Source organism: Crocuta crocuta, unplaced genomic scaffold (assembly GCF_008692635.1).
Source record: "Crocuta crocuta isolate KB4526 unplaced genomic scaffold, BGI_CrCroc_1.0 scaffold119, whole genome shotgun sequence".
Lineage (NCBI taxonomy): Eukaryota > Metazoa > Chordata > Mammalia > Carnivora > Hyaenidae > Crocuta > Crocuta crocuta.
This window is the reverse complement of record NW_027551562.1, coordinates 3,023,202-3,050,992: the sequence shown is the minus strand read 5'-3', so window position 1 is coordinate 3,050,992 and position 27,791 is coordinate 3,023,202. Positions and strand designations below refer to the sequence as shown.

The 27,791-nt window shown below is 51.2% G+C and overlaps 2 protein-coding genes across 3 annotated transcripts in view; one reads left to right on the top strand and one right to left on the bottom strand.

Annotated features, from left to right (window-relative positions):
* The window catches only part of TG (thyroglobulin), a 251,055-nt gene that overhangs the window by 34,865 nt on the left and 188,399 nt on the right, over positions 1-27,791 (bottom strand). The window contains exons 44-45 of the mRNA XM_077750014.1: positions 2,512-2,676; positions 1,605-1,772 (exon numbers count right to left, since the gene is read on the bottom strand). Coding sequence (XP_077606140.1) covers positions 1,605-1,772; positions 2,512-2,676 — 333 coding nt within the window. The remainder of the gene's footprint in view (positions 1-1,604; positions 1,773-2,511; positions 2,677-27,791) is intronic.
* SLA (Src like adaptor) overlaps positions 24,881-27,791 on the top strand; it is a 35,008-nt gene continuing 32,097 nt past the window's right edge. For both annotated transcript variants that reach the window (XM_077749969.1, XM_077749970.1), the window contains exon 1: positions 24,881-25,033. The gene's annotated coding sequence lies outside the window, so the exon portion shown is untranslated. The remainder of the gene's footprint in view (positions 25,034-27,791) is intronic.

Below are 27,791 nucleotides of genomic sequence, written 5' to 3'. Positions count from 1 at the left end.
AACTCACGAACCATGAGATCATGACCTGAGCTGTAATCTCACACACTTAACCAATAGAGCCCCCCAGGCACCCCAAGTAATATTAAATTCCTAACATTTTTCTCCACACTGCCACTTGTCCTGAGATAGCCAATGTTAATGCTGGCTGTAGAACTTTCCACCCTATAATCCTTTCAGAAAGAAACATAAAAACTATGCCCATTTATATATTTACAGATGCATACAGGCTGGTTGTTTTACAAAATATGGATGCTACGTTAATTTCACATTATCCGCATTAGTTTTTGTTTTCCACTTAACAGCGTGTCACACACATCCCTCAAGTCAGGAGAGATGTACCTGGTCTATCATCATAGTTTACAGTTTGTGGGCAGCTCAACTCCGGCCACCATTGCTCTATTAATGCACATTTGGGTTGCTTCCAACATGTCGCCACAATAATTAATGCTCTGATAAATACTCTTGCATATACATATATATCATGTCACAGTGGTGTTTTTACTGCCATGGGACAGATTCCCCTAAGTGAGACATATTACCAGAGGGAATAGAATAATCCAAGGCAATGCAGGATCCCATTTGGATGCATGAATGATTTGTTCTCAATCCCTGTTCTGCTGCCTCATATTCAATAGAGCCAGGCAGTGCCCCATGTTGAGTGTGTGTGTCTTCTCACTGCGTTTCACCCGCGGCGGGCACCCTGGTTTGACAGCTTAAAGGGTGTGTCAAGAGTGGCCAGGCCATCCAGAGGAGAGCGTGCTGGGCCTCTCTCAGGGTGAGCTGCTTCGTGATGAGGGCATCTGGTCAGAGCAGGAAGTGAGTGTTCAAAGAGGCAGAAGACCGGGGTGCCTGGGGGGCTCAGTGGGTTAAGCGTTCGACTCCTGATTTCAGCTCACTTCATGATCTCACGGTTCATGAGTTCAAGCCCCACATTGGGCTCTGTGCTGACAGTGTAGGGCTTACTTGGGATTCTCTGTCTCTCTCTGCCCCTCCCCTGCTCGCACTCTCTCTCTCTCAAAATAAATAAACTTTTAAAAAAGGGACAGAAGATCTCACCACTTTGTCTCACCTTGCTGTGTCTCCAAGCAGCCACACGAAGTGGCCTTTGCCAGGCGCAGGGTACGACCCCGCCCATCTTCCCCAGGTAAGAAAACCAACATGGTGTTTGGGTTTCTCGCCAGGATAGAAGAAGGTGCCCTTCGGCCACCCTCCTGTCCCTCTCCAGCCCTCAGCGGGACAAGCATCCTTCATGGAGCAGGGGCGTTGAGCCTGGAAGCCCGAAGCTCATGAGCTCCCTGCTCAGTCTCTTCTTGCAGCTTCCCGGGGCGATCGGCTCACAGACGGGGTTCGTGGACGTGGAGGCAAAGATGTCTGTGCTGCTCACAACCTTGCAGGTGTCTTATGTCTAAAACAAACCCCCATCCTCCCCACCCCATTACCATCTCCCATGGTCCTTATAGAGCCTGTGCACATAGCAGATTTTTAGCGATTGGTTTGTAACTGAGCAAGTAAGTCAATGACTCTGGGCCCTGGTCAGACTTTAAGGGGCAGAGTCACCAGGGCACAGAGCCCTCAGGGGACCTCTGAGGCTCTCCCCAGCCTACCTTCACGGCTTTCGCTCTGTTGATGAGCCCGTCATCTTGAGAACTCCCAATCAGCAGATCGACCTTTGCCCGCAGAGACCTCTGTAGTGCCCTGGCTGGAGCCTCGCGAACGTACCGGCCGTCAACCACAGGACCCCAGTAGTGGAAAGGGCCACTCACGGCCAGGAGCTACATTGGGTGCAAAGGGATGCCATTATGTGTATGGATTTTATCCTTTTAAAAAAATGGTTCTAGAGGAATCAGGCGCATTGCTTGGCTTAATCGGGTTTTACCAGAATGGACGCTGATGTTGGTTATCTGTCTGGGGCTGTGTGGGGAAACCAGAGGAAAATGACATGAACAACAGGTAGGAAGGAAGCACGCTGGGCCACAGGTAACAGGAAGGCAATCACCCTGAGCAACGGTTGGTCCCCAGGGAGCTTCCCAGAGTTTCCGTGCCGTGGCGACCACAGGTCCACCTGGAGGAGTGGGGAATCCTGAGCCTTTAGGTGTGTGTGAGTGAGGCAGGGGTAGACATTGACTGAGGGACGGGCGGTGGCCAGGGACAGGGTCCAAGAGAGAACCTCATCAGCTCTAGCCAGTGTCTCATTGACCCACACCTGGGGGAGCTGGGGGTCAGACCTGCCCCAGGTCTGTGAGTCTGGGCCCATTGCTGGAAGAATCGACCCCTTGGCTGAGATGATGCTAGTTCTTCCTGCTACGGTCCCCTGCATCCGTGCCAGGGACAGCCCGAGCCTGTGGGCTGTGAGCAGGATCTTTTGAGTCACAGTGCCGGGGTCAGGGGTGTGCATTCCAGCTCCCGCTGGTCATCAGCCTACCGTGTGGCCTTGGGTGGCCTTTCCAGCCTAGTTTTCCATTTGTAAAAGATCAGAGAGCCTCCCTTCCCAACTCGCACACAGGTGCCTACCTTGGTCTGGGCGTCATTGAGGACCCTGGCAGGTCTCTGGCGGAGACAGGACACCATTTCCTGGATGGAGGAGGTGGGGCAGCCAACCTCCTCTGCCAAAGCTGACGCCTGCTGCTGGGCCCTCTCCTGGCTGATGACAGCAGCTGGCGAGAAGGCGGAGCCACCCTGCAGGAGAAGGCAGACTCAGGATGAACGGTCTCGATGCTCTCCTTCCCACCATGGCTCGGCCCAGAGATCTCGGGGCCACATCGGCACTCCGGATCTTTCGCTCACACTTACAAGTCCCAGGACCCTTCCCAGAGAGGTCCCCGGGCGTTCGGGAGGCCAGGACTGATCGATATCCTATCAACACGCTGTGTGATCATGCATGAGCATCTCTGTTTCCTCACCTGCGAGGTGCGGGCACTGGACAGAGTGATCCGCTGAGTAAATCTGTGTATGAAGGGCCAAGGGCCAACGGTCGCTGAATGGGGACCAGGGCCAGAACTGTCCTGTGGGAGCATAACTGTGGGGCCACCCCCCTCCCTCCTGGGTCTCCTTAAATAGCATGTTTCCTGCCTCAGTTAGGATGGAACTGGACTTTAAAATAGATGCCCACCTAGAAGGTGACGGAAACGCAGCCACCGTATGAGCGAACTGTGCCAGCAGAGTTAGCACAAATCGCTGTGAGACGCTGGCTTGCTGGGAGCATTGCCCCTCGAGGCGCCAGGAGGCCCGTCCCCCCGACCTGGAGTGTTGGTGGGGTTGGTCATCGGCCCAGGGTGGAAGAGGTGGGCTGAGTGCCCTCGGCTGGGGCGCAGCCCTGGGGCCCCTCGTGTGCAGACCACCACCGGCTCCCCACCAGCCCCACCGCCACTGCCAACACAGAAAGAGCCATAGATGAAGGACTTCGATTCTTAACTCTAGAGCCGCCCCCCCACCCCACTGCTTTATCTCATGAATTGTCATGAGAGCTAGTAAGTATAGGAACGCAGAGAAATAGGGAAATTCAGGAGGTTGCCTAAAGCCACAAATGCTGTCAGGGGCTGAGCCAGCCCATGGATCCAGACAGCTGGGCTCCAGAGTTTATTATGCTCCAGGACCCCAGGTGGAGAGTGGGAGGCTCGGGTCTCTGACCCAGCTCTGTGCTAAGGGACCCGGGCCAGAGAATACTGTGTACTGTCTGCCTACGACCACCTGCCAGGTACTACCTCTCTTAAGAACTCTGGGTGCCTGTCTCTCACAATCTCTGTAGCACTAATATGATGTAGGTACTACTTTGCAGATAAGCCAACTGAGGTTCCAAGAGGAAAGGGAAATTCTCATTTGTTGAGTACCTAATATATACCAGGAACCGGGAGCTTGGTGACAACAAAAATTAATAAGGTAGTTAACATTTACTGAGTATTTGCTGAATTTTGGGTATAGCTGTAAGTGCTTCATACGTATTCATTTGTTACATCCTCTCCATAAGTCCCAGAGGTAAATATTATTTATCCCTTTGTGTTAGGGGGAGATTCAGGCACAGAAAGGTTCACGATCTTGCCCAACATGACATGGCTGGTGCGCCGCAGAGCCAAGACCCACAGCCCACACCGGCCATGCCCTCCACCCCCCACATTATGCCGCATGTATTTTTATATCCAGAACAAGATGCTGTGTTCTTGAGCTGAGCCGTCCCCTCTTACTCCAACGTAAAGACCACAGCGATCTGGCTGACTCCACAGAAAATGTTTCCATTCTAGACCCTACCCTGGGCTAAAACGTCAGAGACTAAAAATAGCAGAAACGCAGAAATGGGTATGCCGAGGCCACCGTGGTCGCTGGGTCTTTGATAGGGTGAATAAAATATTGCAGAGGAAGGGATTCTGGAAGCTGGAAAGCCAGGTGCCCTGTGCACCTGAGTCACTGGGGCCATCACCCATTGTGTAAAACAGACAAGAGATGCCCAGAGAGGAGGCGCACCTCCTGGAGATCCCAGCTGGACACGCTGCCTGAGATAAGAGAGCGCATTCCAGAACCACCTGTGGGAAGTCCTGGCAGTCTTTACGCCTCACAGTCAAGAGTGAGGGTCATGGGCAAAGCGTGGGCATTGCAGCAAGGACAGGCCATCCCGCATGCAGGGCTGGGAGCTGAGAGCAGCACTGGGCGGGGTGGACACCCAGAGAGTGGGGAGAGGGCCAGGGGCCGAGACTGGTTCTGGCCGCCAGGAGCATTGAGGCTAAACACAGTCCGATGCGGCTGAACACAGCCCCCGGCCTGGCTGCCAAATCCACATGGTGACCTCACAGATCACCAGTCCTTTCCCTCCTGGGGGACATAGACATAGTGGTATCAGCACCATATGTGTCCCCCGAGGGTAAGACATCTAAGAATCCAAAGGGCGAACCTCGGTGGAGCGTGTGCCCAGGAGCAATGGGTGTTCCTCGTGTGTCCTCAGCATTTTACAGATATTAGTTGATGCCTCCAACCATCCCATGAGGCAGATGATATCACCATCCCATTTTATAGGTGAGGGGCTCAGGACGCAGAGAGGCAAACGACTTGCTCAGGATCACAGGACTGAGTGGAGGCCAAACAGGTGGTCAGGGTCCATGGCCAAGACTTCAGCCACCAGGTCAGCCTTTCGTATATGCCTGCAGCTTCTTGATGAAAGGCGTCGGCATTATTACCAACTTATCTTTACTTAGTTGTCCTGACCAAGGAGGATGCTTGTGGCCAGAGTCAGAGGTGACGCCAGTTGCATCCCAAGTGCTGAGAGATGGGAGCATGTAGGGTAGGGAACCTGGAGGCAGCAATGTATCCTGGTTCCCGGGAGCCCTTTCTGACAGCTCGAGCTGCTCAGAATGGGGCTGGCTGCTTGGTTCCCACACTCGAGACAGGGAGGGGTCATCTACATTGGTTTTCTGTCCTCAACCCATTTTCAGAGGCTCAGAGGCTCTTGTCATCAGTGGGGTTTGCAAGGTTCCCACACCACTGATCTCCAGCTGGCAACTTGCACTGTACCACAGAGTCCTAACGCCTGAGCTCATGGTGAGAATAAGCAGCCACGAAAGGAAAACACCAGGCAGCCCAGAGCCAGGAACTCAACCCTGGTGATAATACACAAGGGTCAAGATGCGTTAGCCTGCAGGTTTATCTTTTCAACAATGAGGGGTGCAGCTTTTCTGAGCCACTGGATCTGATTTGTCTTAAGAGCACGCACACATATACACACACACAGATACACACACACACACACACACACACTCAAGGTATACAAGGTCAAAGCCCCATGTTCTTTATTTTTGAGAGCGAGAAACAGAGTGCAAGTGGGGGAGGGGCAAAGAGAGAGGGAGACACAGAATCTGAAGCAGGCTCCAGGCTCTGAGTTGTCAGCACAGAGCCTGATGCGGGGCTCGAACCCACAAACTGTGTGATCATGATCTGAGCCGAAGTCAGGCGCTCAACCGACTGAGCCACCCAGGTGCCCCAAAGCCCCATGTTCTAAACTGTAAATTGAGCTGGCGATCTGCTGGCTGCTGAGGTGGGGGCCCCGAGCCCACCTTCTCCCACCGGCAGGCTGTGAGGACACGGACCTCAGGGCGGGGGCCTCTCATGTTTTCAGCACCGTGTGCAGCTATAAAAAGCCAGAGCCCGCGCTACTGTGAGGAAGTGGTTAGAGGTGTGGGTTACAGCGGTCCTGCGTGATGGCTTAGAAACTTTCCTCTCCCTCAAGCGTGTTGTCTTCGTTGATCTTGCTGGAGGAAATGCCTTTCTTCATGGAAAATCACTGGTTAAACAAGTCAACGGTGGGCTCAGCCCTTGCTTTAAAGCATCTGGTTGGAGCACGGTGTGCTGTGCAGAGCTACACAAAGAACAGGGGCTTTGGGGACAGAACCAGGCACAACGCCCGGGTCTGCCTAGAGTCTGCAGGCCATGCTGTCAGTCCTGCCTGAACCCGGCAGAAGAATCAAGGCCACAGGCTGGCCCTGTTCCTTGCTAACGGAGAGGCTCCGGCCAAGCGACTGGCGTCTGGGGGCCTTAATTTCCTCATGTGAATGGGAATGACAAACCACACTTTAAGGGTCATCATAAGGACATGAGAAGGCGGTGGGTGTCTGCGTGGTGGGGGGTGCAGTTAGCACCGTGGGGGGCTTGAGGAACCCCTGTAGGGTTTGGAGGCAGCAGGCTCTTTGGCCTGCCTGGTCCTGCCTAGTCACTTGGCCCTGCGCCTGTGCTTATCACAATCTGGCCTAGCTATTAAAGGGCAATGAGTTTCTGTTTGGAGGGGGGGGGGGGGAGGTTAACTTTAAAAATAGCGCAGAGTAAAACCACAATCGCTGACCACTGCTTTTTCTCCCTGGAGCCTCAGAACATCATAAGGGACCTTGACCTCAGTCAGCCACCACAGTCATTTCTGAACCAGGGCCTGCTCCTGTGCAAGCACACAGATAGATACACACAGTCACAGACAGAGAGATATACTCACAATATCACACACAGACACACACACACACACACTCAGAGACACACAAAGACACATTCACACATATTGTCATACCAGATACACACACTCAGGAATACACATACACACACAGACACACTTGGGTATACACAGACATACAACCACACACACATACACATCAGACTTTCTTGAAATAGACAGCCACTCTAGGGTAGGGGGGCAGGGGACAGATGGGTTCGGGGGCTGATTATCCACATGAGCTAGAGAGGAAAGGAAATGGGCCCCAAGTATCCCAACACCCCCAGAACAGGGCCTGGGACTCAAAAAAGTAGGTTTTGAATGAGTGACCCAGTGACTATGAGTGAGGGGATGGATGGATGGATGGATGGATGGATGGATGGATGGATGGATGGATGGACAGATGGATGGATGGACAGATGGATGGATGGATGGACAGATGAACAGATGGATGGATGGATGGATGGATGGATGGATGGATGGGCGTATTTCTTTCTCCTGAGTGAAAAGGGGCATCTGCATGGAGGAGTAATGAGGAATAAAGTTGAGAGGAATCCAGCCTAAGCAAGAGATGAATTTCAGAGGGTGGTAAACCATAGCTTATAGGAGAGCAATGGGGAGTCAGGAAAGGCTCTTGACCAGGGTGTTGCAGAGAGTAATTTAGGAATGTCACTGAATTATTTGTCTTTGCATCCCTGGTGCTGAAAACGGTGCCCAGCATTCCATATGCTCTCAGTAGACTGCCGAGCACCGAGGCCTCCTGAGGGCTCACTTCTAATGGCAGAGGTTGGGATGATTACTCCTTCACCCCCAGAGCCTAACACCGAGCATGTATACCAGAGGCCTCCCCCAGACATGGATCCATCAGAATGGGATTGGAATGAATGGCTGGATGGTCGGCTGGCAGGGATGACTGAGGGAGAGCAGCGCTGAGGTGGGGAGTCCAGCAGGGTAGCAGGGTCCGAGGAGAAAGCTGGAGGCGTGAGCTAGGTGTCACTTCAACTGCTTGCCACCAGCTCCTCTCCTGGGAAGGGGCCTGACCCGGAAGCCACAAGAATGGTGTAGACAGGTGAACTGGAGGCTATTATTCCAGAATGGTGTAGATGGATGAACTGGAGGGCATTACTGAGCTGCCCACGCAGCTCCAAGAGCACTCTGGATGCTAAGACAGAGACAGACTTTGCTTAAAGCCACCATACATGCACATCGGCGCTAGTATCCTCTTTAATGTTTTCTACACTGAAATCATCTTCTTAATCCCCAAAAAGCACACGTTTTACTCTAATTTGTAGGACTTTAGTTTGGGCAAAACTTCAAAGGGATGATAATGAACACAACTTCCATCCCGAAACCCTAGTCTTAGGGTGTAAGAGCACATTTCTCCCTCCTCCTTCCCCTTAGGAATCCGCAGGTCTTGGGTTTAGCTGGTGGAAGCCCAGAGAATTTGAATGAGAACAAAGGGTATAGCTTCGCCCTTGCTTGTGTCTTTCGAAAATCATCAGTCGGGGGTTGCTGTTGCCTTGAAGCATCTTAACACCAGATCCTGGTACAAACCCTAGCCTAGGAGGGTGTGTGAACAGAGGCTCAGTGGGGGTCCTTCTTTGGTGAAGAAGTGTGCGTGTGTACAAATTACTCGACCTGTTTAAGCCTCAGCGCCTCAGCTATAAAACACCTGCCTCACACATTTCCTGCAAGGGGTTCCTGAAATGCGCTGTATACTGAATTGGTGTAGTGAAAACACCCTATTGGCTTCTGTTACCTCTATTGCCCTTAGTTCTATTAGTATGACCAGAGGAGAGCCACAGGCCAGCACCTACGTTGCCACTCTTCTTTTTATTTTTTTAAGTTTGTTTATTAATTTTGAGAGAGAGAGAATGAACAGGGGAGGGAGAGAGAGAGGGAGAGGGAGGCGGAGAGGGAGGTTCGGAAGCAGGTTCCATGCTGACAGCACAGAGCCCAACGTGGAGCCTCAACTCATGAACCCTGAGATCATGACCTGAGCTGAAGTCAGACACTTAACTGATTGAGCCACCCAGGCGCCCCAACACTGCTGCCCTTCTTAAACCCTTGAAAGCAACTTTCAGTGCACAAAAGTGGGATAGTCCTTCATAAATCACAGCTGATTGCAAAAGTCAAGACCCGCAGGGAAGACAAGTAGCCTGATTCCTCTGTGGTTCAGGGAACTGAACAGGAGACAAGCCTTCACATCTGGATGCTTCCTCCCCGTTGTGGGGTATCTGTTGAGCCCTGCTGGGCCCCTCAGCCTCTCCCTGCTTCCATCTTTCTATCTTTAAATTATATAAACTTTCCAAGGAAGGTGGCAGAGAATTGAATATTTACAAAATACCTTTTAAGGGCCAGGTCCCTCCTGAACATTTTCTCACATGGTCCCCATGATAACCCTGTAAGTATTACCATCCCCACTTTATAGATGGAGAGACTGAGGTTTGGAGTGGGTAGGTAATTTGTTCAAGGTCATGGCACTGAAATTAGCAGAACCAGAGATTAGAAGCCTTGCTCCTTCTCCCTCCACGGCACTATCTGCCACAGAAAAAATGGTAACTAACTACAGCATAGACCCTTATTTTCCACGCCACTCATGCATGGCTGGTGACCGGGGACACATAAACAAGATCTTTGCAGGGGTGTCTGGGATGGTGAAGGCGGGGAGGGTCTGCTTCTCCCATGGAGGGAGTGAGACAAAAGAGAAACCACCTTGAGTTGCTTTGACAGGCGTTGACAACTGTACCGCATTCTGCTTTATTTAGAGCTCTCGCTTACATTGTCTAAACACCCACAACCACCCTACGAGGCAGAAAGAACTAATATTATTTAAAAAGAAACTACACTACTTATTTAATCATTCTTTAGTGCATTCCTCACTTATTCCAAAAGAATTGGGGGCATACTCAGGAGACAGCGTCAAAGAAGTTTAGTCACCTGCCAATACCATGTGAAAAAGGATAGGAACCCGGTTTTCTTAACCCCCGGTGCTGTGACTTTCCCATGATGCATGCTGCCTCCATTGATGGCAGAGGTCATGAGAAATTCAAGGGCAACCTTTGCCCCCTCACCCACTGTCCTGTTGCCCCACCAGGGTCTTGATATAGCCCAGCTGTATCAATTCCCAGAGCCCCCTATTAAGTCAAGGCGAGGGAGTGGTGGATGAGTTTTATTGGGTTTTTGTACCTTTCAGAATATTCTACCTTTTTTTCCCCAATGAACTTATGCAAAATTTGTAATTAGAAGACGATTAAATTACATTGGAAAGATCAATTCTGTACTAAAATATAAGTGACTCTTGCCAAGAGGAAGGCACTCATGATCGCTTAACTGTGTAAGCCGATCAGTGGGTAAGCGGCGTGGCCAAGGCCATCTAAGAACACTTTGCAGGGGCACTGAGGGGTGGGACAGAAGGAAGACCCCTGAGGGAGAAGGGACGTGGTCCTGACTAAGAGGGGTGGTCCCAACAACCAGCCTCGCTCTCATCGTGGTCTTGCCAAAATCCCAATCCTCTTCTATGCCCTAGAAAAAGGCTGGCATGCGTGGTCCCGTAGCCACTGGTGTTACCTTAGTTTATTTAAAGCTTAAACATAACTTTTGGAATTTTTAGAGCAAAAAGCCACATGAAAAATCCACAATAGGAAATATAGGTGAGCAAAACAAAGAAAATTAAAAGTACACGTAATCCTCCCACGAAAGGAACCCCCCTGTAAATACGGTCAGCGTGCGTGTGTGTGTATACGCACGTACGAATATTTATATCTATACCCGTAGGGAATAAGTGAGATCATATTGGCTCTGAACCGGTCTTTTTCACCTAACAGTCAACTGTGAATATCCTTCTGTCCTGTTGCCTATTCAGTTAAGAGACTGTTTCTCAAGCCATTGTGCTGTCAGGTGCTTTGACAGCTAGGGAGAGACATAGAGAAGGTAGGAGCACAGGAAAGCCATGGAATGTGAAAGATTTGGATGCAAATCCCAGCTCTGCTTTGTAGATGTTTGACTGGAGACTCTGGCCTCAACTGTCAGAAGGACTATCATGATACTGATGGTTTTCCCACAGGATTGTTGTGGTGGAAGAGATGATTTTCATGTAATGGTGTGGTGTGCGACCATATGTACGTATTCACTAAAAGATGTCGATTATTGTTTCCAGTTTTATGATGTTCTAGACAACACTGTGATGGATACCTTTACAGCTACATCTATTCACATATCCCTGACGACTTCCTCATACATACACATTAGGAGGTCAGAAAGTACACTTTCCTTCTGACAGATAATTTTAAAAAATGTGTGCCATGGGCAGCTCACCCAACATTTTTAATGGTTTGTCATTAAAGAGATATCGTGTGAAAGTATTAAAGGGAAATATTTTGTATCACATATCGTGTATACGTGTGATGAACATTTACATGGGTTCTACAGCTATGTTTCTTGGCATCTACAGCTATCTTGAGAAAACGGTTTTACTGAGATGTAACTTACGTATCGTCCAGCTCACTTATTTAAAGCATACAGTTCAGTGGTTTTTAGCAATATTCACAGAGTCACGCAGGCATCACCAGGACCTAATTTTAGAATATGTTCACTTCCCACCAAGAAGCCATGAACCCATTAGCAGTCATTTCCCAGCGCCACCCTCACGCCCAGCTCCAGGCACCCACTCATCCACTGTCCGTCTCTGCAGATTTGCCTGTTCTGAACACTTCATATAAATGGAATCACACACTATGTGGCCTTTTGTGTCTGGATCCTTTCTCCCTATCCGTGTAGCACCACTTCGTTCTCTCATTGCTGAATCATATCCGATGGCATATGTCTACCATATATAGCTTATCTATTCATCAGCTGGTGGACACTTGGGTTTTTTCCACTTTTTGGTGATTATAAATAATGCCGCTATGAATATGCATATTCAGTTGCGTGTGTGTGTGTTTTCAATTGTCTCAGTTGTGTACCTAGGAGTAGAATTGCAGGGTTATGTGCTTACCCATTTCAACCTCTTGAGAAGCTGACAAAATGCTTCCTAAAGCAGCTGCACCATTTTATACTCCCACAAGCAATGTATGAACATTCTAATTTCTCCACATCCTCACCAATTCTTATCATCTCTTAAAAAAAAATTATTAGTAGTGCAGCAATCTAGCGGGTGTCAAGTGGTATCTCGCTGTGGTTTTGATTTTCACTTCCCTAGTGTGTAATGACATTGAGTACTTTTCCATGTGCTTATGGGCCATTGGTACATCTTTGGAGAAATATCTGTTTAGACTCTTTGCCCATTTTTAAATGGGGCTATTTGTCTTTCTTTTATTCAGTTAGAAGGGTTCTTCATATATTCTAGATGTAAGTTCCTTGTCAAATAGATGATCTGCAAACATTTTCTCCCATTCTTTTTCACGATATTTTTTTATTTTTAATTTTTTAATGTTTATTCTATTTTTGAGAGAGAGAGAGAGAGGGCATAAGCAGAGGACCAGGGGAGAGAGAGGGAGACACAGAATCTGAAACAGTCTCCAGGCTTTGAGCTGTCAGTGCTGAGCCTGACACAGGGCTCAATCTCATGATGGCAAGATCATGACCTTGAGCTAAAACCAAGAGTCCGACACTTAACTGAATGGGCCACCCAGGCACCCCAGTCTTTTCCACTTTCTTGCTGGTAGCTTTCGTAGCTCAAAAATTTTAACATTGATGAAGCTCAGTGTTTTCTATTTTTCTTTGCTGCTCGTACCTTTGGCGTCATAGCTAAGAAACCACCACTTAACCCAAGGCCCAGGGGACCCACTCTGCATTCCGTATAGAAATATTTTTACAGCGTTTTTTACAATGAGCTCAGACTGCCCTACAGGGAGGTCGTACCTTGGAGTGTTTCATTTGCAAACTTAAATTACCCACCGACTGTGTCTGCATATGGAGGGAAGTGAGGAGATGCAGCAGCACATAGTGGTAGCCCACTGCATTCTCTGCACTTTACACGCTGTTTTCAGCGTGTGCTCGCTAAACCTCTGACCCGAGGAGAGGTGACTGTGCCCCTTTTATCAAAGAATGACAGAGGCTCAGGAGAGGATAGATGGCTTGCCCTCGCCATCATCCACTGCTTGAGAGCTGGATTCAGGCTGTTCGTCTCCAAAACCACTGTTGTGCCCAACCTCCATCTGCCAGAGGGAACAGGGATGCGGGCAGATTTCTGGACCTTCCTCCCATCTCCAGACTCTGTGGCAAATGTTGGTCTCCACGTGGCTCGGCCATACACATGTCTGCTTTACCTGTGGAGGTCTCGCCTGGACATTTGTCAGGGGGCTCCTCCAAGGTGACACCTGGCAGGTGCTTCTGCAGCTCGGGGAGGGGACAGGAGCCTGGCCTTGGCTCTGCCCTTCAGATCAGAGCTTGCTCTCCTGTCGTGTTTCTTCCTCCAGGTTCCCGCAGACTTGACAAAGCCCCTTTTTCCATCTGTCACAAACATTACATCTAATTGCCTCCGTCACCTTCTGGCTGTCAGAAACCATTTAAATGCTTGCCGCTGAAAAGGACTGATTTCCCAAGCAAAGCGATCACCCTTTAAAAGTGACACTCCACGTGACGGCTGAGGCAACGACAGGCCCCTTATTTCAAAGGCGTTTACAGTACAGGACGCTTCCCGTCCAGTCTCAATCAGCAATTCGTACATCCGCACTGGGTACAGGAGGCTTTTTAAAACATAGTGTCGTAACTAGCGCTTGCAAAAGTGCCTGGATGTGTCTGTCCATGTCTTCCTGTAGCTTTGTTTCAGGGACCAGCCGGGCTGGGAAAGGGCTGGCGTGGGTACAGAATGGGGGAAAGCCTCGGCCCTGGAGGATTACAGCTTGGGGTTGAACTGCGACTTGACCGCCTTTTTACTTTTGGCTTTAAGCAAATGATGTCTTTGCACCTCAGTCCCTCGCTGCAGAGCGCCGGCCTCCCAGACTTGCTGCGAGGGGTGCGAGAAAGGCACCGGGTGACGAGCTCTGCACGCGGCCCGGCTTCCTCTCAGCTCTGCGCACACGACCAGCACGACACCTGCGTGCCAGCCCTCGTTGACCGAGCCCGCCTTGTCACTCCCCTGGAACCTCAGAAACGACTCCCCGTGTAGAAAAGTGGGCAGGAACGTGGACTTAGAAACCAGAAAGACTTGCGTTCAAGTCCCCGCTCCGCCACTCAGTGGCTGTGTCATCTGCGGCACATGGATTCACTTCACAGAATTCGTTTTGCAAAGGCGGGATTCTGTCCACGCCTCTTAGGTTTGTCATGCAGGTCGGGGTGTTGGCACGTGCCAGGCGCCGTGGGCGGGCAGCCTCGTGCCCAGCGCTGTGTCCTTGCACCTGGTGGAAGGACCGAGGTGGAGAGAGGTGGCCCCGCAGGTGCCCCTGCAGCGAGACCGCCAGGCCGCCTCGATTCTGTGCCACAGGACAGACTGAGCCTCTTATTTTCCCTGCCGGGGTTGGCTCCTGCACCCAGCCATGGTGTGCAGACGACCCCAGAAACAGGAGGGGCTGGGAGATGGTGGAACCTAGCAGAGACCTTCTAGAAGCGAGAAAGCCATGCCCGGTGACTACTGCCCTTCCAGTCCCCTCCGGACTGCCTCCCTCTCTCCATTTCTCCCTTCCTTCACTTTCTTCCTCCCTCCTTTCCTTCGGCAAATGCCACCGGCAGGCTCTGGACCAGGACAGAGGGCTCAGGATGCCTGCCCGAGAGAAGTGGTGTGTGTGTGTGTGTGTGTGTGTGTGTGTGTGTGTGTGTGTGTGGTCTGAGGTTCTGGTGAACACCCGTGGCCTTGAGAGTGCAGGAGAGGAAGTGTGGCTGACTCCTGGGCCTGAGGGGGTCAGGGCGGCCCCTCAGAGGACAGCACTCAAGGGGCGTGACCCAGGCTGTCCGGATGGCATCTGCGGTGATTGAAGCAGAGAGCAGGAGAGGAACAGAAAAGGGACATGACTGGTGCTGGCTTGACCTCCCCGGGGGGTTCTTCATCAGAGGGGGCACCTGCACAGAAAGCAGGACCGGGAAACAGGGCACTGGCCTAGAAAGGCCTTCCCATCTGCCACGTGCAAAGGGAAGAGTCAGGGAGCCCCAGGGGATTCAGCTAGAAGGTTCTGGAACCAAGTTCCAGCTTGGAATCCTTGAGCCGGCCACAGCGGCAGGAGGGATGAGTTGCAGGCAAAGAAGGCTGTCCAGGGCTCCCACCCAACACCCACACCACATCCACACCAGAGAGGCCACGGTGGACATACTCTCTGGGGTTCCTGAGGCCACGCTGTGTCTGCTTGACCGGCCGGACTGAAGCCCTCGACCCTGGCCTGTCTTGGTGTCCGTGTCTTCAGGTCTGAGCCTCACACACCAACCCTCCCCCGAGAGGCCTCCTGCGTTCCGATGGACTCAGCTTTTTCCACTGTGGTGGCACTTCCTTACCCTGTATTAGTCCCAGCGGGGTGTGAGGTGTGAGCCCAGCCCCCACCCTGAATAGAGGGCAACAGCCTCTAGGCCCTTAATTCAAGGAGACCCTCTCCCCAGACCTTCCTAGGGGACCCTGGGTCAGGTGCTGATGCAGCTCTATGAGCTAAATAGGTAAGCCTCTGAATTCTTGCTCCCGCTGAGCTCCTGGAGTCCATTTCACACTATTCCCAACATCACCCCTTTCTGATTTATCAGGTAGAAACAGACAGAAATTATGAGCGCTGTAGAAAAACTGCACAGGACATGGGCATTGGGATTAGAGAAATCATATGGAGCCTGGCGCTGACAACTTGGCAAGTGGCTTTACTCTCTGGGTTTCGGTTTCCCCACCTGTAAAACGGGCATATTGTGTCTCAAGGCGTGGCATCAAGAGCATGGGCCATGGGCTCCATCAGTCCAAGCTCAAGTCCAACAATCCTTCTTACTCACCCCTGTGTGTCTTTAGAAAAGTGATTTAAGTTCCCTGTGCCTCAGTTTCCTCCATAGGTCTTTCTTACCCACATGAGGGGAAGAAGAGGATTCTTTTCATTCGTTTGTTGGGGTGAATTCAGGAGACAACATGTGAAGTGTTTATATATGTTAGGTTTCTAATAAGTAGAGGCAATCACTGGGGCTCCTGGGTGGCTCAGTCGGTTAAGTGACCGACTCTTGGTTTTGGCTCAGGTCATGATCTGGCGGTTTTGTGGGTTCAAGCCCCACATCAGGCTCTGCACTAGCAGTGTGGAGCCTGCTTGCGATTCTCTCTCTCTCTCTCTCTCTTCCTCCTGACCCTTTCCCCACATCGCATGGTCTCTGTCTCTCTCAAAATAAATAAACTTAAAAAAAAGAAGTAATCATTCAAATCATAATTGATATTTCAAAAGCATTCTTCCAAAAATGAAGTGAGCTAAAGCACTATACAGGGTGTAGCTATTATTATTTATAATAGTATTGCAACTCAAACTAAAATAAAAAATAGGGAAATATTCCCCAGTCTAAAGAAACCTTCCGGGGTTGAATTTTGCTTCGGCCAAGGACATTTTAAGCCACCCAGCTTGTCTGTCCCTCCCTGCCCCTTCTCAGCCACCACCGTCACTGCATGGGCAGTGACGCCGTCGATGCTGGCTCACAACTTCACACACGTCCCGGCGCCGATGAATGGATGCCGCCGCCATCAATTACATCCCAGCCGGCTCTGCACGTGCTCAGCCACGGCTGCGGGGTCCTGTCGTGAGTACAGTCGCGCATCTCACAGAAGCGTCGAGGCATCACACAACGAGAGCCTCAGAGGGGACGCTAGCAGAAGCCGTAATCATCATGTCACGGATCTTAACCGCACTCTGGGGCTAGGAAGGCACCTTTTGAGGCGGCTGGGCCAGTTTCGTTACTGTTATGTTTTAGGAGATGAAAAGGCCAGGGCAGGGCAGTGAAGGGGCCTAACCTGGTTCACGATGGGAAGCCAGTGGCGGGGGCCTGATCGCTGAATGTCCGGCCTGCTATTTGGGCTGCTCCTCGGGACAGGCTGTTGTGAGCTAGTCTATCATCGGGGTAGTTCCACACACGGCTTTTGAGCGCATTTATGTGGCAGAGGCTGCCGGAAATCAGAGTGATTAAGGCCTTAAGGAAGTTTGTAAGGAAGGGGGGAGTTTTTTTGTTTTTTGTTTTTTGTTTTAAACCTGCTCCCTCTGTCCTTCTCTCCCACTTTCTCTGCCCTCTCCCCTTCCTTCTTTCCTTCTAGTAATATGGAAAGGTTGCTCTGACTGTGGAGGATGCTAGTGCTGGGTGTCGATCGCTGACAAAACAGGGGAAGCTCCCTGCCTTCGTGGAACCTACAGCTTCTGGAAGTCAGCTCAGCAAAGAGATTGGAAAATGAAGGTCCTGTGAGAGACCCTTGAAGAACTTCTCTTCCTGGGGCCCAACGCCACCCAGCACCACCACGCACTGACTCTTCCTTCTCATGGGAAGAGCCACGTTGGCCTTCGCTCTGAAGAGGAGCTCACAAGGACCTCAGGGCCCTTCCCAGAAGCCAGACTGTGTATTTGCACCAGGGAAGAGAATGTGTAGCCTTCCAAAACTCCTTGTCAAGATCCCCTCTTTGGTCAGGGATCATGCCTGTCTCCTTTATGTTTCTGTTAAGAGTCCTGGTCTCCCAAAGGAAATGCACAAGACAATCCACTGGGGCATCGAAAGAACATTCTAGAATATATTATTTAACCAGTCTTCCACTTTACACCTATTTTTCTATTTATAATGTGTATATTGGCATAGTCATCTGCATATGTGATTCATGGCTACATGTGCACAGATGAGGGTGCTTACTCAAAATTCTTACTGTCTGGGTGCACGATCAAAAGTTTGGAGGTGATTGTACTAGACAAGAGGAAGAGGCCCCCTTCTAAGTGGGCGAACAGCAAGAGAGTCCAGCTGGGACGTCACCATAGACCCACAGTGTCTGCTCTGCTCCTAGGAACAGTAACGATCAGCAAACTTCTTGCTCTGGGACAGCGATCGGTTAAGGCTCAGCTACACGCAGACAGCACTGTATCTGGCATCCTTCTTCCCCACCAATGCCGCATGGCATGAGCTGGTCTGGGGCCCCAGCCATTTGTATAATCAAAGAATCCCACCTCTGGGCAGAGGACAAGAGCAAGGGGTGGGGGGGAGTGTGCACACGGACTGGCCCCACCTTTTGCAGGGAGTGAAGGGCACAGGAGCCCTCTGACCAGCCTCTGACTCATAGGATAAAAGGATCAAAGTGTTGGCTGGGGCCCCAACAGAAGACACATCCCTGATCCTGGCAGATCCTAAAATGAGGGGAAAGACATTCTAGGTCAGTGGAACAACAGGAGTAAATTCAGAGGCAAAGCCCAGCAGAGCCTGTCCAGGCAACAGGAGAAAGAGGAAGGCGACTGGGAAGACAAGTTGGGGCAGTGAGGACCAGAAGAGGAATCCACACGATGCTCCTTAAGGATGCTGGAAGGGGGGAGGGTCTGGGAGGCTGGGGCAAAACAGGACTGAGACCGAGGTGATCTGAGGAGGAGTCATTTGTCAGCCTGTCCCAGCTGCAAGGAGGTTACAGGAGGCACTATGACAGATGAGCGCAAGACACTGAAGTCACTTCCAACTCCAGGCAGGACGCAAGTGAAGTCATCTCGTAATGACAAACAAAATGAGAAGGTACAAAATGAACATCCCAGCTGCACCACCAAATGTCTAGTTTTGATGGACAACTCCCATGTTCAGGGTTGAGCCGAATGTCACCCCTCTGGCAAGCTTTAGCCCCCACTGCAAGCCCCAGCCTGTTCCGCTGGTTTCCCTCGTCTCTGGAACTGCCATCATGGCACCCTGGCATCGTGGTTCATTCCTGCTCCTATTCCACTTACACTGAGCTCCTGGATGGCAGCGCATATGTCACCATCACCCTTGTCACCCTAGAGCTTAGCCTCATGGCTGACCCAAGGTTAATATTCATTTAATATAATACTCATGTAAATAAATGAGGGGCTGAGTTAGATCGAGGAAATGAAAGGGTTTGCACATTGGTGCACCTGGAGGAAGTTTGTAAGGAAAGCTGAGTTGCAAAGACTGAACTTCCCAAGCTCTGAGCAATCCACTGACCTCTTTATCAACCCTCACAGAGCTGGGAAGTGGTGGCTGCTCCCCCAGCATGGGGGTTAGAGGGCTAGGTTGAGCAATGTCCCAAGAGAACGACTCTAGTAAATCAACACGTTTGTGCAACTCATCCCAGCAGAGGAGTACGGTGGGAACAAAGCTTTCACTTTTCTCTTTCCTAAGAACAATGTCAAGTCAAGAGGCCTAAGGACACTGTCAAGTCAAGTGGCGTCCTGAGGAAACACACAGACTCTGATGCCATACAGGCCTCAATCCTGAATTCTGGAGAATTCAGCCCATTGAGATGGATCACTTCTCCATCTGGAGATGGTTGCAGAAATATAAGCAACTGCCAACTCTAGAGAAACAATAGGGTCTGATTGCTCCCAGATGATGTCCATGGTTGGCTTACTGTCTTCCTCAGAGGTGAAAGGTCAGTATTCACAGTGTAGGTGGTTTTCTTCAGAAGGCAGATGCATCACCTTCATTTATTCGTTTAATGAGAGGATAATTATGGATCATCACTTTGGGGCAGGCTCAGTGAGAGGATCACGTGTTAGACACACCTGCCTTCCCAAGTGTATGATCCACTTTAAGGGAAAGGGAGACATTCATATATGTGCCTTGCACTGTGCTAGGTAGGCTGTACACATTCTCCTGTGGACCCTGAGACCTAGAAAGGCAGTTGGATTAGTAACACCCGTGCAAGGTCACATGGCTCTCAAATATCTTGAACCTTCTTCTCTTGCTTGACTCCAATATGCATGTGTCCTACTCCTGTGAGCAGGTAAAACCTCAAGGGGTGTTCTGAGGAGGGAGCAATTACCTTTGGTTAGGGGAGGTCTGGAAATATGTATGAACAAGGTGAGCTCTGGGCTGGGTCTTGCACGGGGGGGCAGGTGCACATCGCACACAGGTAGGGGAAGGGCAGTGGCAAAGTAAATGGTGAAGGGGTGGGAGGCCTGTCTGAAGTGAAGAGGGGAACATCAGGTTCTTGCAGTGGAGGGGGTGTGGAGGCCTTGAACGGAATGCTGCCATGGGAGGGAGAGTAGAGAACAAATGGCAAGGAGCATTGAATGCCAGGAAAAGGGACGAAGTTGGTCCTGTGGGAAACAGGAGCCTTCAGCAGGTGGTTGAAGAGGACACTGGGCTGAAACAGTATGAGGGAAGCCTAGAGGCGTCGGGGGAAGCCCCTCTGGGAGGCCGACAGAATAGTGACAGTGTGATCACCTCCATAGGCTATCGAGCTGGACCTGGGTGGTGTCCCTCATCAGCTGGATAATGCAGGTCAAGTTAAACCTTAGGAACCCTGCTCTCTTCTGGTGAAGTCTGGACATACAGACTACTTAGGAAGAATAAATAGGTACCGTGAACGAGAGCCAAGTCTCTTCCCTGGCATCCCCGCAATGTTAACTCCTTCTCTTCTTCTTGCTCCTTGAACACTGCACACACTCCCTGCCCTGGGCTTTCCCCAACTGCCCTTCCTCCTGATCTCTGTTTGTGTCATTCTGGGCTCATTTCAAAATCCTCTTCCCAGATGAGAGTTCCCCTTACTGTCCCCTTTCCCTCAGGTGATTTCCATGCCATGAACTGTTCCCATCTCTCACTCAGCCCCTAGAGCAGTGCTTAACACACAGAAGGTGCCCAACAAGTATTTGTTGAATGACTGAATGACTGACTGAATGAATGAATGCATGAGTCACTTATCCAGCTATGGAAGGGGCACAAACCTGGCTCTCAGAGAACTTCTAATTTGCATGGGATCTTGAAGTTCAGATGGATTAACCCTTTTAAATACAAGAATCCCTTGTACAGGCACCCAGCACAGCGCCTTCCGTTAGAGATACGCCCATGCAACTTCCCCACTAAGCGGCCCAGCCTGCACCTGCCCGTCTCCACCAAGAGGGAGCTTGAGTTCCTGAGGTTTGCTTTCGCGTCTTCCAGCCTTTCCAACATGATGCAGCGAGAGAGAGAGTTTTGAGTAGAACCAGGAACCTGATGATGCCGGGCCAAGCTGTCAGCCGTGGGGCTCTCACATCGCACTCCGCCCAAGGCCACGCGTTGCTGAGTCGCCTTAACTTTCTAGAACCTGGAGGCCCTCTGCAACCTGAAGCGGAGAAATGGGCTTATTGCACGGGCTGGGGGCGGGGGGTTGCCAGCCCACAAGTGGAGAACGTAACACCTGGCTCCTGACACTGTTAAGCGTGTGAAGCTCGTTGCTGACGTGGGGGGAGGGGGGGAGTGAGGCGGGGACATTGCATTTCAGACATTACATTTCAGTAAGGTGGTGACTGCGTCCTCACACTTAATTGAGCAATCCTCAGCCCATGACGACAGCTTGCTAATCTGCCCCGGGGCCACTGGCCTGGGACCTAATAGCTAATTCAGTGGCAAACCCCTCCAGAAGTCAAGTGCTTCCTATACAGATGGCCCTGAGGGTCTCTCTGAGCCCTAAAGTGTGGCCTCCTGACATACCGCCCCTCGGCCGGGGCTGACCCTGGACTTACACTTGAGGTCCTTGGTGGGGGCATCTCCTGCCAAGCGTTTTTATGTCTTTGCTTCTTGTGCTGACTCAGAACATCAGTGANGGGTCGGGTCCAATCGGGTCCTGCCACGCCTTCTTGCCAGGTCCGCACATGGACCCAGGAGCCCGTGCCTCTCCGGGCTCTCCCCCTACTGGCATCTTTCTTTGGCTCCCACTGGGTTTTGCCAGTGGGTCTCTTTCTTCCACTGGCTTCTAAATTCCTCGAGCGCAGGGAGGGGCGGAGCCTCACTCATGCTGCACCTGAGGCTTCCCTCCCAGGCTGTGGTCCCAGTGCGGGGTCTACGCCTAAGAAGTCTGCAATGGCAAGAAGTTTGCTGAACTCAGTAATTCCGCAACATCCGGTACGCACACTGTGTGGTGCCAGGCCTGGAGAAACAGGGATGAGGGTGTTTGGCTGTGAGCTCCTTGACGGGTCAGCCTTGTCGAACTTGGCCCACGACACGGTACCTGTCTTGTGCCCCGTGCCCTGCTCCCTCTACCTGACCAGCCCCTCCTTAAGGATGCAGCCCCACACGTTGCGCACCCTTGCGGGCACCTCCCGGGACTCCTGACTGGGACACACACCTGCTCTACCTCTCAGGTCACCTGTATGATGGCGGAGGAGGGCAGGTGGAAATGCCACAGCCTTGTGGCATTCCACTGTCCCGATACGTGCAGCAGGGATCATGGGAGATGTGCTGCAGGGCTGAGTCTAGAAGAAAGTGAGAGAACCGGCTGCAGACAGCCGAGCAGCCTTGTGATCCATGGGGGAGCGGCGCTCGGGCTGACTTATTTAACGCTCGCGGTACCTCTGTGGGGCAGCTGTGCTCTGTCCCCTGTGGCTTCTGTTCCCTAGGGCACAGCTGACAATGCCTGGGGCATTCTGGCAGGGTCCGTGCTACTGGCATCAGGTAAGTAGAGGCCAGGAGGCTGCTAGACGTCCGATAGCACACAGGGCAGCCCCTCCCCTCCGCTGCTAACACACACACAGCAACGAACAGGTCTGGCCAGAACATCCGTGGCGCCGAGACGGAGAACCCGCTGGGAGAGCGGAAACAGGGGTCACCAGCCTGGACGCACACACGGGTGCACGGCTGCCTGGCTTCACCCCTGCTCCCGCTGACACTGGCCCCGGGCTCCCCACTCTGCACCTGCCGCTTGGGCCGCTGCTCCACTTGCACGCAGCGCGCTTGTTCTCAAACTGTCTTCGTTTCCTGGCAGTTACCGCAGGAGGGAAAGGGAGATAACGAAACATCGAAGCCGGGGGGAAATTAGGGGCACACCCTCCCTGCCCCCCATCACCCCATCTGGGGACAGGCAGAGCCGGTACTGTAACCCTGGCCACGACCCAGGGGCCCCAGATTCTGAGCCTCTCCTCCCGCAGCAGCTCCTTCTGGTCACGGACAGCGCCCTTCCACGGAGACCCCCGCCTGCTGTCTGTACGTCGTCTGCCTCTGCTATCAGGCTTGGAGCTGCCCTGAACCCTCAGAGTCTGTGCCACGCCAGTAGCTCCTAATGCTTCAGGGCCTGGCTTGCCCTGGGCTGGCTCTGTCCCCTCCTGTGGGTCTCAGCCAGTGGCGGACCACCGACACTGGCCCTGGTCACAGCGGCCGCTCCATTTTCTTGCAGATCCCCAGCACTGACGGCTGGTGCGTTTAGGTCTTCATCCCATGGCTCCCCTGGAGAAAGTAAGCTCTGCGAGGGCAGGCTTCAGTTGGGTTTCGTGCATGCCTGAATTCCAGAGCCTGAGACAGGCTCAGTACGATCTGACTGAATGGATGACTGAACGAGGGAATGAACTCAGAGTCTCCTTCACAGGAAATGCTCAGTAATTTTGTTTTTTTTTTTTTTTTAAAGTTGCCACAAAGCTCATGCCTTCTGACAATTGGTCCAAACCTCTGTTACTCCTCTGTGTGAATCTGGGGCTGTGGGGGGAAGAAACTCCGCTCCGGCATGTTTCTGCCTGCCTCGTTCTTCCCCTTCTAGATCTTTCTCAACGTTTCCTTTGTGCTCTCCTGGGCTTCCCAGTGGACAGTGGGTATTTTCACAAGTTGCCTAAGGAAGCAACTATCTAGTACAGAGTTCCTTTCACATTTAGAAAGAGCCCTGATGTTTTTGAGATCTGTGACAGCTACATGGAGGGAGACTTCTAAATGACTGTCCCTGGCGGGGGCTGGGTTGGGGCAGCTCATCACCAGCCCTGGACACTGGCCTGGCTCCGCTTTGGGACCAGTTATATGATTCTGGGAAAGTCTCTGTGAAGTGTGGGGGGCCAGGGCTCTCAGCGGGTCGCCCCGATAAGGTCATGGCTCTCCCAGCTCTAGTAGGTAATTGCCCGGCACTCCCGCCACCGAGTCTTCAGCCTCCATATGACTGAGTTTTCCCACTTAAGACTCACATACTGTGAATAGGGAGCTATACATTGTTATCATTACTTAATTTTAACCCATCAGAAAGCTGAAATAGTGTAAGGCACACACGGCCATCTCCTGGACTCGGCAAACGTTAACATTTTGCCACGTTTGCTTTCTGCCTCCCTCATTTTCTTCTTTCATTATATTTATCTGCTTTTACGTGTTATATTTCTTGGTCTCTTGGCAAACTGCTTGCAAGTGGCAGACATTATGACACTTGACCTCCAAACACAGCGGGGTGTATCTCCTGGGAACCAGCACGTTTTCTCACATAACCAGCTCATTATCAAACAAGAAAATGAACATTGACACAATATTATCGACAGTGCAGTGTCTACGTGAATACCCACCCCACCCCCGGCCTCCATCCCGAGAATATTCTTTCAAGGTCTTTTCCCTCGATCCAGGACCCAGCCGCACATCGCATACTGCATTCAGTCATCACGTTTTCTCAGTCAGGTTTAATCTAGAACCTGGAAGGAAGGTAACTACACTGCATCCCCTTTCTCATCGCTTCTGGCTGGAAGGCTGGCGGGCAGCTACTTTCTGGCGGCTACAATTTCAAAACTCTGCTGATCGAACAGAAGCTCTGCTCCAGGGCGTATTTGCAAGGACAGAAACAAGCAGTAATAATTGGGAAACTGAGAAAACAGAAGTTGCAGGCCTGAGCCCCAGCCTCCTTGGACCCAGTGGGCTCCTCTGCCTTTTAATTAGAGAAAAAGGCACCAGCCTCACAAAGCCAGAGCATGGCCTTGACACTGAGAATCAAGCTGCTTATATAATAATAATAATAATAATAATAATAATAACAATAATAATGCCAATGTCTTCCCTATCCTTACAGAGAGAAGCCTGCTCAGAGAGGTTACTGAAAACAGGAACCTGACCTTCTGCAAGTCCCGCGCCTTCCTCATNGCAACCGCTGTTCTTCTTGATAGCTTGGACTTCTCTACACCCGCAGAGGCCCGGCCACCTGCTCGCTCTGCCGGGAGCAGCAGCAGCTGATGGAGAGGCAGTGACGGTGCTCTTGGCAGTCCCTCCTCAGCTACTCCCAGGGGAGACCATGTCGAGCTTCTGAAGGTATCTTGGGGGACAAGGCAGGAGTGGGCAGGGAGACTCCTCAGAGTCCTCAGACACAGAGCTGGCGGGGCACGGGCTTTCTGGAGATGGAAGAGTGCGCTGTGCAAGCAGGCAGGGCAATGTCTCATGTGAGGCCGACACTGAGCACGGGGCCCAGCACACGGCGCTGTTTGGTGGGTATTTGATGTAGAATTACAGACAGTGAGAAGGGCCGGGGATCTTGGGCCGGGGATACCCTTGCTGGATGAGATTTTCTAACAAAGGGACCCCAGGCTGGCACAGAGCAGGCATCTTACTGAGGGCAACTAATGCTTGGCGTCAGTCTTCCGAGCCGTACGACCTTAAACCTCTCCAGGCCTTCATTTTCTGCCCTGTAACGTGGGAATAATGGTACCCATTCAACAGGTATTGGGCAGATGAAAGGAGCTAATGTACGCAAAGTGCCCAGACCAGTTTCAGACACAGAGTAGGTTTTCAATAGGCGCAATCCATGGGAAGCCATGACATCTAAAGATGCACGGAGCCCAGGTACGTGACCGATCACAACAGTGCTTCTGAGAGTTTGGGTGCGTGGATCTTTGGGAAGATGCCCATGATAACAATAACAATAAGCAATAACTATCAAGTAGGTGGAGTGCGGATGGGGGCAGGGGTGGGACGAAGGAAAAGCAAACGCGTGAGGTATACGACACCTAACCACGTAGAACGTTAGAACTAGGGATTTTGGAGCACTAGAAGCCCCTGAGGAATGGGGCACACTCCACATTCTTTTAGTGCCAACACATCCAGAGAGCCTGACACCAGGAAGATAACCTGGGCTTTGGTCTCAGAATGTCCTACGTTGGGGCCATGCAGGTGGGGGCGAAGGGATGGTGTCCGCCATGCTGAGTGGCCAGGGAGGGGCACTGCACGAAAAGTTACTTTCCTACGGTCCTCAGAATGATCCCGCAAGATTATGATTATTACTTGCTTGTGACAAATGAGACAACAAGGCGCAGAGAGGTTGAGTAATTTGTGTAAGTCACACAGCTGGCGAGAGGCTCTAAGGGCTCCAAGAGCAGAGGTGGGGAAGGGGAGAGCCTCGGCTACAGCAAGTGCATGAAGAACGAAAGTGTGTACTAAAGCAGTGTTCCTTATTTTAAGAGAAATATATCCCATCATCTGCAAATCGGCCTTCTGTGATTTGCTATGAGATGCTGAGCCGCAAACCTATAAGGTGGGCTGTGGGCCTTTTAAAACTGGGGAGGTGAGCCCTAGTCAAAGTTCTGGCGAAATCCTTTGCCCATGATTTTGTCTAGTTATGAGGACACTATTCAAGAGTGCTTAATGTGTTCTGAAAGGATAGTGATAACAATATCGAAAACCTATGAAACAGACCAGAAATCAATTTAGACTTCTGTGTTTTAAACAGATCTAGATTCAGGACAGGAAGACAGCTCCATGGAAAGTTGCTGATTTAATCAGAGGTACCTGCGTCAACATTCTGGGTAGGCCGCCCATGAGCTGTGTGACTGAACAAATCATTCGAGTCCTTTCCTCCTCATAAAAAGAAGCCCTTGTATGTTTGTAAGAGGTTTAAACTATAGGCCATGTAAAGATGCTAAATATTACACAGCGGCCATGAATATCATTCCTAACCCAGGCTACTCGGGAGTTCCTCCGTAGCGGAAGGCAACAGCCAGTGGTATATACAATTAATCAAACTATGTAGTTGCTAAGCAGGACATTTCTGGATTTCTCTGAATGCTGATTTCTGCACGTTTCTCCATGGGATATAACTGAAACAAATATGGGTAGAGGCATCTGGGTGGCTCAGTCAGTTAAGCGTCCAACTTCGGCTCAGGTCATGATCTCACTGTCTGTGGGTTCGAGCCCCGCGTTGGGCTCTGTGCTGACACCTAGCTCGGAGCCTGGAGCCTGTTTCAGATTCCGTGTCTCCCTCTCTCTCTGACCCTCCCCTGCTCACGCTGTCTCTCTCTCTCTCAGAAATAAATAAAAACATTAAAAAAAGTTTTGAAAGAGACATGGGTAGGTTTGAATTGCAGCAAACTGAAATCATTTTCCTAAAACAGAGGGAAAAAAAAAATTCCCTGCCCTTGAGTTTTGACAACTGGCAATCTATTTCTAAGGGGCTTTTTAAAGACTTAGTACGTATTCATTGTGGTGAACCCTAATCAGCTTCCTGCATTAATACATGCTGCTGTTTTTTTTAAAGTTTTCATTTGACATTCAGGAAGAACTTATTTCCCCTGGCTCCGACAGAGGCTAAGAGCTTAAAATTCTCATTAAGGCTTTCCAGCATGTCAGGCAAGGCCATTTGGTTTTCGTCAGCACGCAAAGCGGGGGCCCTGTGAGCACATCCCCATCCATCCCTCCAGCCCTCCCTTCCCTTCATAAATATGCATCGAGGCCACACCAAGTGACTGACTTCCTCCCTCTCACCTCCCCAGGCTGTGCTGAAGGAAATAAGCACACTGGGTCCAAACCACTTCCTCCTATCTGAGAACTGCCAAGGGAGGGGGCTTATTTCATTATGATAACTGAGCTACACACAGGAGCTTGTTGTCAAACAGCTTTGCAGAGTCATACTTTCCTCCCTGGTGTCCTCCAAGCAGCAGGGTCCATGGCTGAAGGGCTTGGGGTTGGGCAGGGGAGAAGGTGGAGGGACTCGAAGAGCATTAGAAGACAGTGGGAAAATACCGTATGTTTGCACATATAGGAGGATTAGGAGGAACTTAACGGAGGACCGTGGGGGAGA